The sequence below is a fragment of the Mauremys reevesii genome, linkage group 14 (assembly GCF_016161935.1).
Source record: "Mauremys reevesii isolate NIE-2019 linkage group 14, ASM1616193v1, whole genome shotgun sequence".
In the NCBI taxonomy this organism is placed as follows: Eukaryota; Metazoa; Chordata; order Testudines; family Geoemydidae; genus Mauremys; species Mauremys reevesii.
In genome coordinates, this window is record NC_052636.1 from 2,546,439 (window position 1) to 2,559,644 (window position 13,206).

At 51.2% G+C, this 13,206-nt stretch overlaps 1 protein-coding gene and 1 non-coding gene across 2 annotated transcripts in view; both read left to right on the plus strand.

Moving 5' to 3' along the window:
* The window catches only part of LOC120381415, a 450,632-nt gene that overhangs the window by 278,091 nt on the left and 159,335 nt on the right, over nucleotides 1-13,206 (plus strand). Inside the window, 1 exon segment of the mRNA XM_039499603.1 lies at nucleotides 5,437-6,112. Within this exon segment, the coding sequence (XP_039355537.1) occupies nucleotides 5,437-6,112 (676 nt within the window).
* Nucleotides 9,327-9,398, plus strand: TRNAG-UCC. Its single transcript has one exon. It is a non-coding gene; the product is annotated as a tRNA-Gly (tRNA).

Below are 13,206 nucleotides of genomic sequence, written 5' to 3' on the forward strand. Positions count from 1 at the left end.
CAGAGAGCCCTCTACAGGGATGTCATGCAGGAGAACTACAAGAACGTGACCTCGCTGGGTAAGGAGTCCTGTCCCCTGGGTTATTAGAAGCTGTGGGGTCTCTAAAGAACCTGAGTAGTAGTAATTTTATACCTTTATTTGTCATACAAGTTTTGACAAGTTTCCTTGCCCCCACTGTTTTTGCCTCATCTCCCACCTACTAGTATAATTTTTGGACATGTGCCTTTTTGGTGCTGTCAGTCATTTTAAAACTGCATCGAATGTATCCCTATTGGCTACATTAATAACTACATTAATCACTGTAGCTTTCATGCCTTTTCCTCAGTGTAAGAGGAAAATATGCCACCTGTAGAATTCTAAGGCTATGGCTACACTTGCACTTCAAAGCGCTGCCACGGCAGCGCTTTGAAGCGCTAAGTGTAGTCAAAGCGCCAGCGCTGGGAGAGAGCTCTCCCAGCGCTGTCTGTACTCCACCTCCCTGTGGGGAATAACGGACAGCGCTGGGAGCCGCGCTCCCAGCGCTGGGGCTTTGACCACACTGGCGCTTTGCAGCGCCGCAATTTGCAGAGCTGGAGAGGGTGTGTTTTCACACCCTGCTGCAGCGCAGCAAATTTGCAAGTGTAGCCAAGCCCTACATTGAGTAAATAGGTGTATGAGCCATGGATGGCTTGTGTGACAGTCAGATGTGCTCCTCTTTTGATAGGAGAGCGAATAATGTTCCCATTCAGGACCCCACGGGTGAAGGGAGAACAGAGCCGTGGGAGGGGAGGAGAAGGGGGGAGTAGATAATTCTGGGGTGCCAGGACATGGGGAAGGTGTGTGTAGGATTAGAGTTAAGAATCAGCAGGGAGGGAGGAGGAATGTGAGACATGAGGGTGTGACGATGCGGTTCTGGCAGGACCCAACTGAGAGTGCCAAATCAGGACCAATTGCTCAAACAGGGCAGTCACAGCCCTAGGCTGGGGTTTTTCCACCTCTAAGGCAAACCAAACCAGCCAGACAAAAGGGACTTTGGTTTCACCCCACTGGCTAACCACAAGTCACACAAGCAACTTCCTTAGACACTCCAGTTTCCCAGTATCACCACCAGTGCACTCGTCCTGGGGATGAATGGTTATGAAAACCAACACCCCAATAAAAGAAAAAGGTTCTCTCGATCCCAAAGGACCAAGCCCCAGACCCAGGTCAATATACAAATCGGATCTTACCCACAAATCACGCTGTTGCCAATCCTTTAGAATCTAAAGGTTTATTTACAAAGGAAAAAAGGTAGAGATGAGAGGTAGAATTGGTTCTTAGTTCAGGCTTGCAGCAGTGATGGCATAAACTGCAGGTTCAAATCAAGTCTCTGGAGAACATCCCCCGCTGGGATGGGTCCTCAGTCCCTTGTGTAGAGCTTCAGTTTGTAGCAAAGTCCCTCTAGAGGTAAGAAGCAGGATTGAAGACCAGATGGAGATGAGGCATCAGCCTTATATAGGCTTTTCCGGGTGTAAGAACCTTTTTGTTCTTACTGTGGAAAATCACCGCAAAATGGACTCTGTAGTCACATGGGCCAGTCTCTGCATACCTTGCTGAGTCACAAGGCGTGTCTGCCTTCTCTCCATGGGTCAATTGTGTAGCTGATGGTCCTTAATGGGCCATCCAGCAGGCTAAGCAGAGCTAACACCAGCTTGTCTGGGATATCACCCAGAAGCACATCACCAACTTGAAATACAGACAGTATAGAGCCAATTACATAACTTCAACTAAAATGATACATGCACACAGACAGCATAATCCTAACCAGCAACCCATAACCTGGTCTTAGACACCTTATATGACCCCCTTTACCTAAGATTTGGTGTCACTACAGGACCTTGGTTGCAACCCATGTTCTATATGGTCCCAATTTATATCAATAACGTCACAAGGAGTGAACACAAGAAGCTCCCAAGGTGCCAGGAGGTGGTGCCGGCTGAGAGTAATGGGAAGAAGGGGGAGGGGAGTGTGGGGGAAGGGCATCCAGGAAGTGGGCTGGGTGGGTCAGTGGGAGGGAGGAGAGGTTTGGGGATCTAGAGCTGGGGGGGGATCCCAGACCTTTAACCCCGAATCCCTGCCCAAGCCTTGTTGCTTTAGAGCCTCCACTCCAGTTTTATTTCTGTTCAGTTTCACTTCATTATACATTTCCCCCACCCCCCAAATATTGTTATTTTAACTCTTGACCTCCCTCTCCCACTCATTACCCCCCTCCCCATATAACCTCCCCATCTCTGTGCACAGCGACCCCCGCCCCCGAGTCCTTGCTGCATCCTCCCGCCCAGAGCAGGGCCCCTTCCCAGGCACAAATGGGCACTTAGTTGATGATGCCACAGGCTGGTGGTGTAGCCTGGACAGTGTTTACACCGATAAGATGACGTGTTGGGGTGCAGCTCGCCCTTGTACATGGCTACTCACCGTTACTGGAGGAGATGAAATTGGGTGAAACACACATTCACTTGATTTATAGTTGAAATCTTAGGCAAGGATCAATACACGTAACGATTACAGTCAGAGAAGTATAGTAAAGAGGGGCTTGCACTGTGCGGACTTACAAGCTATGGACACCATTGGAAACAAAGATCGAGGCGCAAGGGAGCCCATCAGACGGGAGGCCCTGCTTCAGTTTACACTGTCTCGGGGACCTGACAAAATGAAAAACTGGTCACTAGGAGAGGTACCGTATTGTTCCGAGTATAGGCCGCTCCTGATTATAAGCCGCACCCTTAAAGTTTGGTGCTATTTTAAAAAAATTAAATTTTTAACTTTTTTTAACTTAAAGAAAATCTCAGCCGCGGCCGGGACTCAGAGGGCTCTAGGCTGCCCGCTGCGGCGGGGAGCCCAGAGCTCTTTAAATCCCAGCCGCGGCGGGGAATCAGAGCGCTCTAGGCTGCCCGCTGCGGCGGGGAGCCCAGAGCTCTTTCAATCCCAGCCGCGGCGGGGAATCAGAGCGCTCTGGGCTGCCTGCCGCGGCGGGGAGCCCAGAGCCCTTTAAATCCCAGCCGCGGCGGGGAATCAGAGGGCTCTGGGCTGCCTGCCGCGGCGGGGAGCCCAGAGCGCTTTCAATCCCAGCCGCGGCGGGCAGCCCAGAGCCCTCTGATTCCCGCCGCGGCTGGGATTTAAGGCTCTGGGCTCCCGCGCGGCAGCCCAGAGCGCTCTGATTCCCGCTGCGGCTGGGATTTAAAGCGCTCTGGGCTCCCCGCCGCGGCGGGCAGCCCAGAGCGCTCTGATTCCCGGCCGCGGCTGGGATTTTAAGTATTTTTATTGTGTTTTTTTTTAAGTTCCTGATTATAGGCCGCACCCCTAATTTAAAGACTTAAATTAGGGGAAAAAGTTCGGCCTATACTCGGGACAATACGGTATTTTCTCTGGTTTCTTATGGAAATAGGATGGCGATATACCACATCTGCTCCTTTGCTCTGATTACAATAATGTCAATAGCTGCCCCAAACCATACCTGGCCTTTGGGAAGTCCATAATTAAGCATCAAGCCTCAATACTCATGATTTGCATCACTTATTTATTAATAATTCCAATATATGAATGCATCCAACTGCTGAGATACTGCATAGCAAACTAATTGCTAGAGCCCGCCCCAGACTTCCTTCTTTCAAAATCCTGTGGCGTATTCCACCCGCTTGTGGTTCCTCATTAGTCTCTCAAAATGAGGGTGCGAAATATCTGACCTGGGATTGTCTCCTTCGGCCTATTCAGGTAAATCCCACACCTCCCACAAACCGGACAGTCCCTGCGTAAAACAATAAATGGACACAAATTGGACATCAGGATTGGTAACATACAAAAGCCAGTAGGTGAACACTTCAATCTCCCGGGTCATTCTATAACAGATTTCAAAGTCACTATTCTTGAACAAAAAACCTTCAGAAACAGCCTTCGAAGAGAAACAGCAGAACTAAAATTCATTTTCAAATTTAACACCATTAATCTGGACTTGAATAGGGACTGGGAGTGGCTGGCTCATTACAGAAGCAGCTTCGCCTCTCTTGGAATTGACACCTCCTCATCTATTATTGGGAGTAGGCTACATCCACCCTGATTGAATTGGCCCTGTCAACACTGGTTCTCCACTTGTGAGGTAACTCCCTCCTCCTCATGTGTCAGTATATAATGCCTGCATCTGTAACTTTCACTCCATGCACCTGAAGAAGTGAGGTTGTTTTACCCACGAAAGCTTATACCCAAATAAATCTGTTAGTCTTTAAGGTGCCACCAGACTTCTTGTTGTTTTTGTGGATACAGACTAACACGGCTACCCCCTGATGCTTGACAGTTCTAACATATCCTAACATAATTCTCTAACCAATTATATCCCACTACGTAATTTACTCACACCTAGCGACATGAATTTTACAGCAATTAGAGAACCAGATTGATTAACAATTAGAGAACCAGACTGATTAACAAGGTAAAAGCGATGACCATAAAGATAAAACAATACAGAAAGCAGGGTTTCACAACCACAACCATTGATAAGGGATTTAATGCCAGAGAGGATGATTTATAATAATAATACTAACTCTTCTGCCACTTTGAGCCAAGGAAGCTGGCCTTGGTATTCTACTGCTTAAAAATGAGCAGGGATTACAACCATGGAATATTCTTTGTGACGAGTATCTCACAAATTCCACTGACCTCCCTTGTTTTCTTTCCCTGCAGTAGGGTTTCCAATTTCCAAACCTGATGTGATCTCGCAGCTGGAACGAGGGGAAGAGCCGTGGGTCCCGGACCTCCAGGCCTCTGAGAAAGAAGTGCTCCCGAGAGCTGCCTGCACAGGTGAGGAATTGGTTAAACCAAATCAACAACTGTTTAGGAATGCGGGAAACATTTGGGATGCCCTACAAAGACCCTGTGGGCTCTCCAAGCTCAGGATTGTTCCCTGCAGATGTGGAATCACTATGGCAGATGTCACTCATGGCTTCCCTCCTATTCTGACTGACAACTTGCAGCAGGTCCCTCCCTGGTCTCGCTTTCCCTTGAGTGTTCTGGTGAGATGCAGACCAAAACTCATCCCTTCCTCTCTCCTCTGGAGAAGGGTTTGGGGAAAATCAGCACCTGATGGGTTTGATCTCTCCCACACACATTTTGGTTTGTTCATCCCTTTTTCCATACCTCTCTCTGAGATTTCCTTTCTTTCCGGCACAGGGAGTGACCTGTGTCTGGATTCTCTCTGTCTCCCATCAGGTGATGGGATGGTGAGTGAGAACGAGGAGGAGAAACCCCAGCAGGAACATGCTGAGCAAGTAGAACCACATGGAACGTTATCAGGAAGATCCAAAGGGAATGTTTCCGGGCGTTGTGCACTCCCAGAAAAAGCCAAAGCCTGTGAGACTCAGCAGATGCCAGAGGAAAACTTCAGTAGCCACTCAGACCTTATAACCCGCGACAGAATCCACTTGGAAGGGAGACGCTACACATGCCATGAGTGTGGGAAAAGCTTCAATCGGAGCTCGGACCTTCTCGTACATCGTAGAATCCACACAGGAGAGACGCCCTACACATGGTCTGAGTGCGGGAAAAGCTTCAATCAGAGCTCTACCCTGAGCGCACACAGCAGAATCCACACGGGTGAGAAACCTTATGGATGCTCTGAGTGCGGGAAAAGCTTCAGTCGGCGTTCAAACCTTATCAGACATCAGAGACTCCACACAGGAGAGACGCCCTACACGTGCTCTGAGTGCGGGAAAAGCTTTAAGCACTGCTCTGCCCTGAGCAGACATCGGAAAATCCACACGGGTGAGAAACCTTATGGATGCTCTGAGTGCGGGAAAAGCTTCAATCAGAGCTCTACCCTGAGCGCACACAGCAGAATCCACACGGGTGAGCAACCTTATGGATGCGCTGAGTGCGGGAAAAGCTTCAGTCGGCGCTCACACCTTATCAGACATCAGAGAATCCACACAGGAGAGAAGCCCTACACGTGCGCTGAGTGCGGGAAAAGCTTCAGTCGGCGTTCACACCTTATCACACATCAGAGAATCCACACCGGGGAGAAGCCCTACACGTGCTCCGAGTGCGGGAAAAGCTTCAAAAGGAGCTCACACCTTATTAGACATCGCAAAATCCACATTGGAGAACTGTTACAAATGCCTTGATTAGGGCTGGGAAAAGTTGTGTTTTTTTAATAATCACATTTGCTAATTCCCACATAGTGATCTGTGCACCATCTTCACTGTGGTCTCTCAGCTCCACCAGATGAGTTGCCTGCTTCTGCCTTTTGCAGCTCACCCTTCTTTGGGGTCAGTCCTGTGATCTTTTCTATCAATTGTTTTCCTTTTGAGTCACAGGAGTGTGTGTCCCTCCAGCCAGGAATGTTCATCAGCTCCAGGTGGGAGAGAGGTTTGATTCCCAACAAGCTACACTGAGGCAAAAACTACCTGTGCCTGACATCCACTAGGGCTGCGCATGGCGTTGGCTGCTCAAGTTAGTGATCTTGGGGTAAAAAGACAATTATAGTTGTAGAGCAGAGGCAGCCCAGGTGCAGGGGTTGGCATTAGCTTTCCCCGTGACCTGACCTAAACAAACCCTGAGCATCACGGTTATACTGTTCCCCCATTTCAGAGCAATTGTTAGTCATCAAGTTCCCCCTTTGGAAACCAATTGTTTCAGTCCCAGTTGCTCTGCTGTTGCTTCAGGTTGTGCTGCAGAGCAGATATTGTTACTACCATTTTCCTCACTTAAAATATATTGAACTATAACAAAGAGCAGGAACAGGGCAGGGCTAGTGGAAAATGTCATGTCACCCTCTGTAACAGCAGAGGAAGATACAGTAAGTCAGAGGGATTCCCTTATTCCCCATCACCATCCCAGTCCCCCTGTTGTTCAGTTGGTTAGGTCAATATTTTTTCTAGAGGGCTGGGAGGAGGATTCCCTAGGAAATGACTTGGAACTAAGCAAAATGCCCAGGCATTGGGCTCCCAAAGCCGTTCTGGCCCAGGCCCTGCAGGAGGTCGCCCCTGAAGAGATCTCCTTCCTCATTAGCTGCATGTTGCCTATTATTTGGGAAATGCAATCCCTGTCTAGGTAGGGATGGGAAAATGGAAATGACATTTCCCTTCACCTCCCCCCCCAGGAGATGCTGCAAATGTGTAGAAAATGAAATCCCTGTTGAATGTGATATAGCTGCAGAAAGATATCTATTTTTAATAGAGACCTGACATTTGGTGTCTTACAGGGATTCTAAGCTACACCTGAATTTATTCCCTAATTTAAATTTGTGGCACCAGATTAAAGACATAAAAGATCATAGTTGGGGGAGTTGTATCTCACTATCGCTACTGATCTGTTGTGCGGTTGCTGAAGAATTCTACGCCAGAGAAGTGTCAAATTACTCCAAGTAACGTCAAAGGTGTGACAAGAACTCAGGTAGAAGTTGCAGGTAGTGGTGGTTGATTTTCACCCCTGAGATGGAAGCTATGGTGACCTGTGGCCCAGGTAAACTATCTTTAGAACCTGCTCCCTAGTTAAGTGGCATTGGTCACACTCCTGGAGGACGCCATGATTAAATTGGGCACAACCATCTTTTACCATTTGGATCCAAAGTTTCATGAAGCACAGAGAGAAACAGCTGATTGCTTCAGAGCCATTCCATGCCCACGGGTCCCAATCTGGCTGCCTTGTTGGACAAGAAGCACTTCCATGCTGGGCAAACCATGGTAGCCAATGAGGGAATGTATCAGATTCCAAGTTCAGACTGCAGGATACATGAATGCGGAGTCCAGAGTCTGTGGTTTGGTGTCTTAGTTTTGCTCTAGCGTCTGATGCATTTGTATCACTTCTCCACCTCCTGCTACTGCGAAGGATTAGAAAGTGTAAAAATAGAGCACAGGTGGTTTTTCTCATGATGCAGCCTTCCCACGTCGTGTGAGACCCCTTCCCCCCACACTTCTGGGAGAAGCCCCAGGGAGAAATGAACTCACAGAAATGGAAGGCTCCTAGGTTATTGTAGAATGTGTCTTCGCACAAAGCTGACTGGGTGGAAATGGGAATTAAGAGAAAACTGCCCTATGGGTTTATATGTTGTAACCCTAAGTTGGTACCAGCGACAGTGAAATGAAACATGAAGTTAATTAGTATCATGGAAGGGGCTGATTACGTGATAACTTTCAGTGTTACAATATAATTCAGGTTTTCTTCTCGTTCTCTCCCTGCCCCCTCCTACTACATAGGAAATTTAGGCTAATTCTGAAACTAAACCCTCACTCCAAAGGAATTAGAGTGGGGGAACAGGTGAGAGAAATAGCATGTGTGAGAATAGAGACCCAGTATAGACCGTAATTATTTCTATTTCAAATGGAATTGATTTTGATAAATTTTAAATCTTCTATTAAGAGGAAAATTACTTGAGACAGGATGTGTAACCTTTTACCCAGTTAGAGGGTAACAACCACAGACTTCTCCAGGTCTCTTGTTTGCAAAGCAAAGATGTCACATGAGGCAGGAGATGTCAAAATCTACAATGGTGATGGATGTGTGATGGGAGCTTTTCTGGGTTGGTTTTTCGGTTTGGTTTGGTTTGTTAATTTAATTTAAATTTTGCAACCAGTTATTTTTATAGATGCTGATGCCCCTTTTCCGTTTGAGCCCAGCTGTGTAACCCTCAGGCCTGGCTCTGGAATCCTCCCCAAAACTGGCCTTGTGTTTTTCTTTCATGTTTGGTATCTTTGGGGTTCACACATCTGCACTACATGCGGTTTGCAGCAACAGATACTTTGAGAAAGTGATGTGTAACTTGTTTGTCCCTGTGTATAAGAATGCATCCCTGGGGCGGTGTCTTTGTCTGGCCTGGGGGGCAGTGGAGAGCCCCGCCACTGACTGAGCCGGTCTATTGTCGGAGGCGCAAACTGATAGTGTGTCCTGTAGAGTCTGCGGGGAACTATTACCGTGCTTCGTTTGACAATAAACCTGGCCAGGTAGGGAACCGGAAAAAAAATATAAAGCCGATTGGCAGCACTTCAGCAGCAGCTAAAACGTGCCGCTTCATTCTTCGGCGGTAATTCGGCGGCGGGTCCTTCGGTCCCTCTCTTCCTCTTCGCCGACAGCTCAGAGGGGAAGAGAGAGACTGAGAGACCCGCCACCGAAGAGCTGGACCTGCCGCCCCTTTCCATTGGCCGCCCCAAGCAGCTGCTTCCTTCGCTGGTGCCTGGAGCCGGCCCTGCATGTCCCCATCTATCAGTTACTCTAGGAACTTGTCTCTGCTCACAGGCTGCCACCAGCCTGTCTGGCCAGCTGCTGAGCTCTGGGGGTGAGTCCCTTGGCATAAGTGGCACCCGAGAGAAACCCTCCTGCCAGATGCACTGGTGGTACAGTGGTGAGCAGAGCTGCCTTCCAAGCAGTTGACCCGGGTTCGATTCCTGGCCAATGCAGGGCTGTGCCCTTTTCTTGGCCGGGAATTGGTTTAATTTCAGTCCCGTTGTATCAGTTTATCAGTGGAACGGGAGAATTAATGTCCCACATCCCAGCAGGTCATTCAACACCCAGTTGAGGAAGAAAGGGGTGGGACTATACAGTGAGCTGCTGGAGTCAACCTGGCATTACAATGTTTGGTTTATTTTTTTAAATGTTTCCTTTACCTCCCTCTCCATTTTGGACTCAGAGCCTTTAAGGGCAGAAGGGACCATCGTGATCATCTGGCTTAACCTCCTGCACCCCGTCCATAAACATATCAAGCTCAGTCTTGAAGCCATTTTGGGTTTTTGCCCCACTGCTCCCCTTGGGAGGCTGTTCCAGAACTTCACTCCTCTGGTGGTTAGAAACCTTCACCTAATTTCAAGGTTAAGCTTGTTGATGGCCAGTTTATATCCATTAGTTCATTACTAGTGGGGGCCTGTGATAGTGTGGGGGAGGGAGGGAGAAAGCCTGGAGAACTGACCGTGGGAGCCAGAGAGATTCCCTGTTCCCCGCCCACCCGTCTCTGGGAGGAACCAGCTGGAACTGCCCTTGGGAAGCTGCTGCTAATAATTCAGGTGTGAAAACATTATTCCATTGGAATCAGATTAAAGCCTCCTCACACCCGGTGTCATGGTCATTGACCTGGCTCATTCCTGGGATGTTCCCAGCCACAGCAATGCAGTGAGTGGAACCAAATCCCTCTCCAGAGCCCAGGCACACACACAAATCCTGGGGCTTTTCGTTCCTGGGCTGCTGGCGCCATCGTGTGGCCATTTGGTTTCACTCCTTTCTGTTAAAACTTTTAGCTTTCTGCACATCCAAAGAATGCATCCGACAAAGTGGGTACTCACCCATGAAAGCTCATGCTCCAATACGTCTGTTAGTCTATAAGGTGCCACAGGACTCTTTGGTGCCTGCACAGAAATGGTAATTCCCTGGGAGAGATTCGGGAGCGTTTCTCTGTTTTGTGTTGTTAAGGACTGAAATGTTCCCCGGGTTCCTCGGTCCCAACCTGCCTCCCGTTCTACTGCCCATGCAGCCCCATCCCAGCCCTCAGCCCCCAGTCGATGCTGATTCCCTCAGCCCCATCTGGGCAGGGGGTGAACCCTGTCACTGCGCATTGCCTAGTTCCCCTAACTCTGAGGGACTTCAGCTGCTCCGTGTCCCCGGGGACCCTCCACACCACTCCCCTGCTTACCACGGTTCAGATATTGCAGTGGCATGAGTCTGCTTCTCAGCACCTGCCTCTCACTTTAGAGGCCCCACATTAATAACCATTTTCAGTATGAACTTACTGCGGGTTTTATCGCAATATCGGGGTGGGGGGAACCTGTTAAAAATATTCATAAAACTCCTTTCCCAAAATTGTCCCAGGGCTCTTGATATCCTGTGTATGGCACTGAACGGCCATTGACCATGTAGCTGATTGTGGTATAAACATCTTAGGTTCCCCAGCTAGATAAGATCCCATCAATACATAAATGTCAGGGAGCCCTGCCTGAAAACAGTGACAATTTTAGAACAGTTCATGGGCAGAATTATTACACTAAAGCAGATGGGCAAAGCATGTGCCCTGCCACTGCGCTCCCTCCCCACCAATACAGCTAATGCCATAAGGCCCTGGGGGAGAGGGGCTCCAGGCCTCCTCTTGGTGGCAGAAGGGGTTTGGGGCTTCAAGCGCTTCCACATTGTCCCCTAGTTGCTGGGGCTGGGGGGGGAAGGTGGGAAGGGATGGAAGAGGGTGGGGCTGCAGCAGAAAGGGTGGGGCTTTGGCATCACTAGCCCCTGCTTAGCCAGTAGGGCTCAGTTTGGGGCAGTGGGGCCTGCCTCCTAGGGGGGCACAGGGACGTTCATGGGGGCAGCTCAGGGCCCCAGCCAGCCCCCATGGAGAGCAGGGAGGGAGCACCACTCTGCCCCCAGGCTCCTGGCCCCGCCTTGACCCTCCTTACCCCCTCCACATCCCTCTCTGCAGCAAGCCACGGTCCCGGTCCCACCCCCAGCCCCCGTTCTCGACTGTGGCTGCCGAGGGGCCGCGGACACAGATAAGAGGGGACAGTGTGAAAAGTTTGGGGACCACTGGTTTAGGGTGATGCCCTCAAATCACGTCTATGCAGCCCATTAAAAGCTATTCCTCACCCACCTAGCCCCTCAATCAGGCCGGACTAGGTATGTTGGGTGGCCATTTGGTTTCACTCCTTTCTGTTAGAACCTTTAGCTTTCTGCGAAGAAATGTTAATTCCCTGGGAGAGACTCGGGAGCGTTTCTCTGTTTTGTGGTGTTAAGGATTGAAATGTTCCCCGGTTCCTGGTCCCCTGTGCTGCCCTTGACTCGTCCAGGAAGGAGAACAACATTTCATTGCACTCATGTGATTTGTAACCCAGCACCAGCCAAAACTGCTCCGTTTGGCACAGCCGCCCCACCCTGCTGCGGAGCTGGGCGGAGCAGGGGGGTCTGTGCAAACACGGTCTGTTCCTGAAGTCTTCCCCCAGCTCCTCACTAGATGTGAGGGGGGAGCTCACTGAGACCCTGCTTCCGCTTAGTATTTAAAAACTCCTTATTGGCCCTACCTCTGCTGGCCTTGGATTTCTCCTCCCGTCCCTTCCCTGACAGCTCAGGTGAGGCGGCCGAGTGGTTACGGTGATGCTGCTCATCCATTGTGCTCTGCCCGCGTGGGTTCAAATCCCGTCCTCATCGGAGACCTTCAGTCTTCTCTCTTCCTGTACAAACAACCCTCTCCCCCCTTTGGTACAATCACAGACCAAACCATGTTGCTTCCTGCCAACAAAAACCATCCCAGGAACTCAGATCCCCCCTGCTTAAAATACAAGGTCTAAACACCAGATTTCTCAAAGAATTCGCTGGTCCTGGATTTCTTAGTTTTTATCTCAAAAGGGAACATCCTCCTCATCTCCCCCAAACACCCCGGGACCTCCACAAATCATTAAAATGCCCCCCGGCCTCCTCATGGCTCCTGCCTTCCGCACCCCCAGTCCCGTCTCCCCTCCTCCCCCTGGTCCCATCTCATCTCCCCCCCATCCTGTCTCCCCCCTTCTCCTCCCTTCCCCCCAGTCCTGTGTCCCCCCCCATCTCCACCCCTCCGGGTGCCATCTCCTCCCTTCCCCTCCCCATCTCCACCCCGCCCCCGTCCCAGCTCATTCCCCCCGGTCCTTCCCCGCCCCCGGCTGGGGTCTCTGAGCTCGGTCCCCGCAGGCTCTGGCCCAGGGCTGCCCCTCCCGGGCAGGGTGGGGCTAATGACGGGCCCGCCCCAGCGCAGGCCCCGCAGGAGGGGAGGAGCAGGTCCGCGTGGGGCGGACACGCTCCAGGCAGGGAGAGGGCCGGGCCCGGTTCGCCCCTGCCCGGGGACCCCGCGCTGCCCGCGGCTGGAGCGGGGCGGGGCCGGGAGCGGAGGGAGGGGGAGAAGGGGCGGGGCTGTGGAGAACCCCGCCCCCAACAGGTGGCAGCGCCGCCTCACAGACCCCCGGCGCGCGCGGCGCTCCAACGGCCGCAACCGTCACGTGACTCCTCCTCCGGCTCCCCCCCCGCGCGCCGCGCTCCAACGGCCGCAACCGTCATGTGACTCCTCCGGCGTCACGGTAAGAGCCAAGCGGGGCGGGGGGAGGAGGCACCTGGGCCCGAGACCCCCCCGCGCTGGGCCGGGCCGGGCTGGAAGCTGGGGCGGGGGGTCCCGGTGCGGCCTCCATAGCGATGGGGGGGGCTGGGAAACCCCCGGGGGGGGCGGTGAGTGTGTGTCCGTGTCTCGCCCTGCCCCTCCCCACTGCTGCT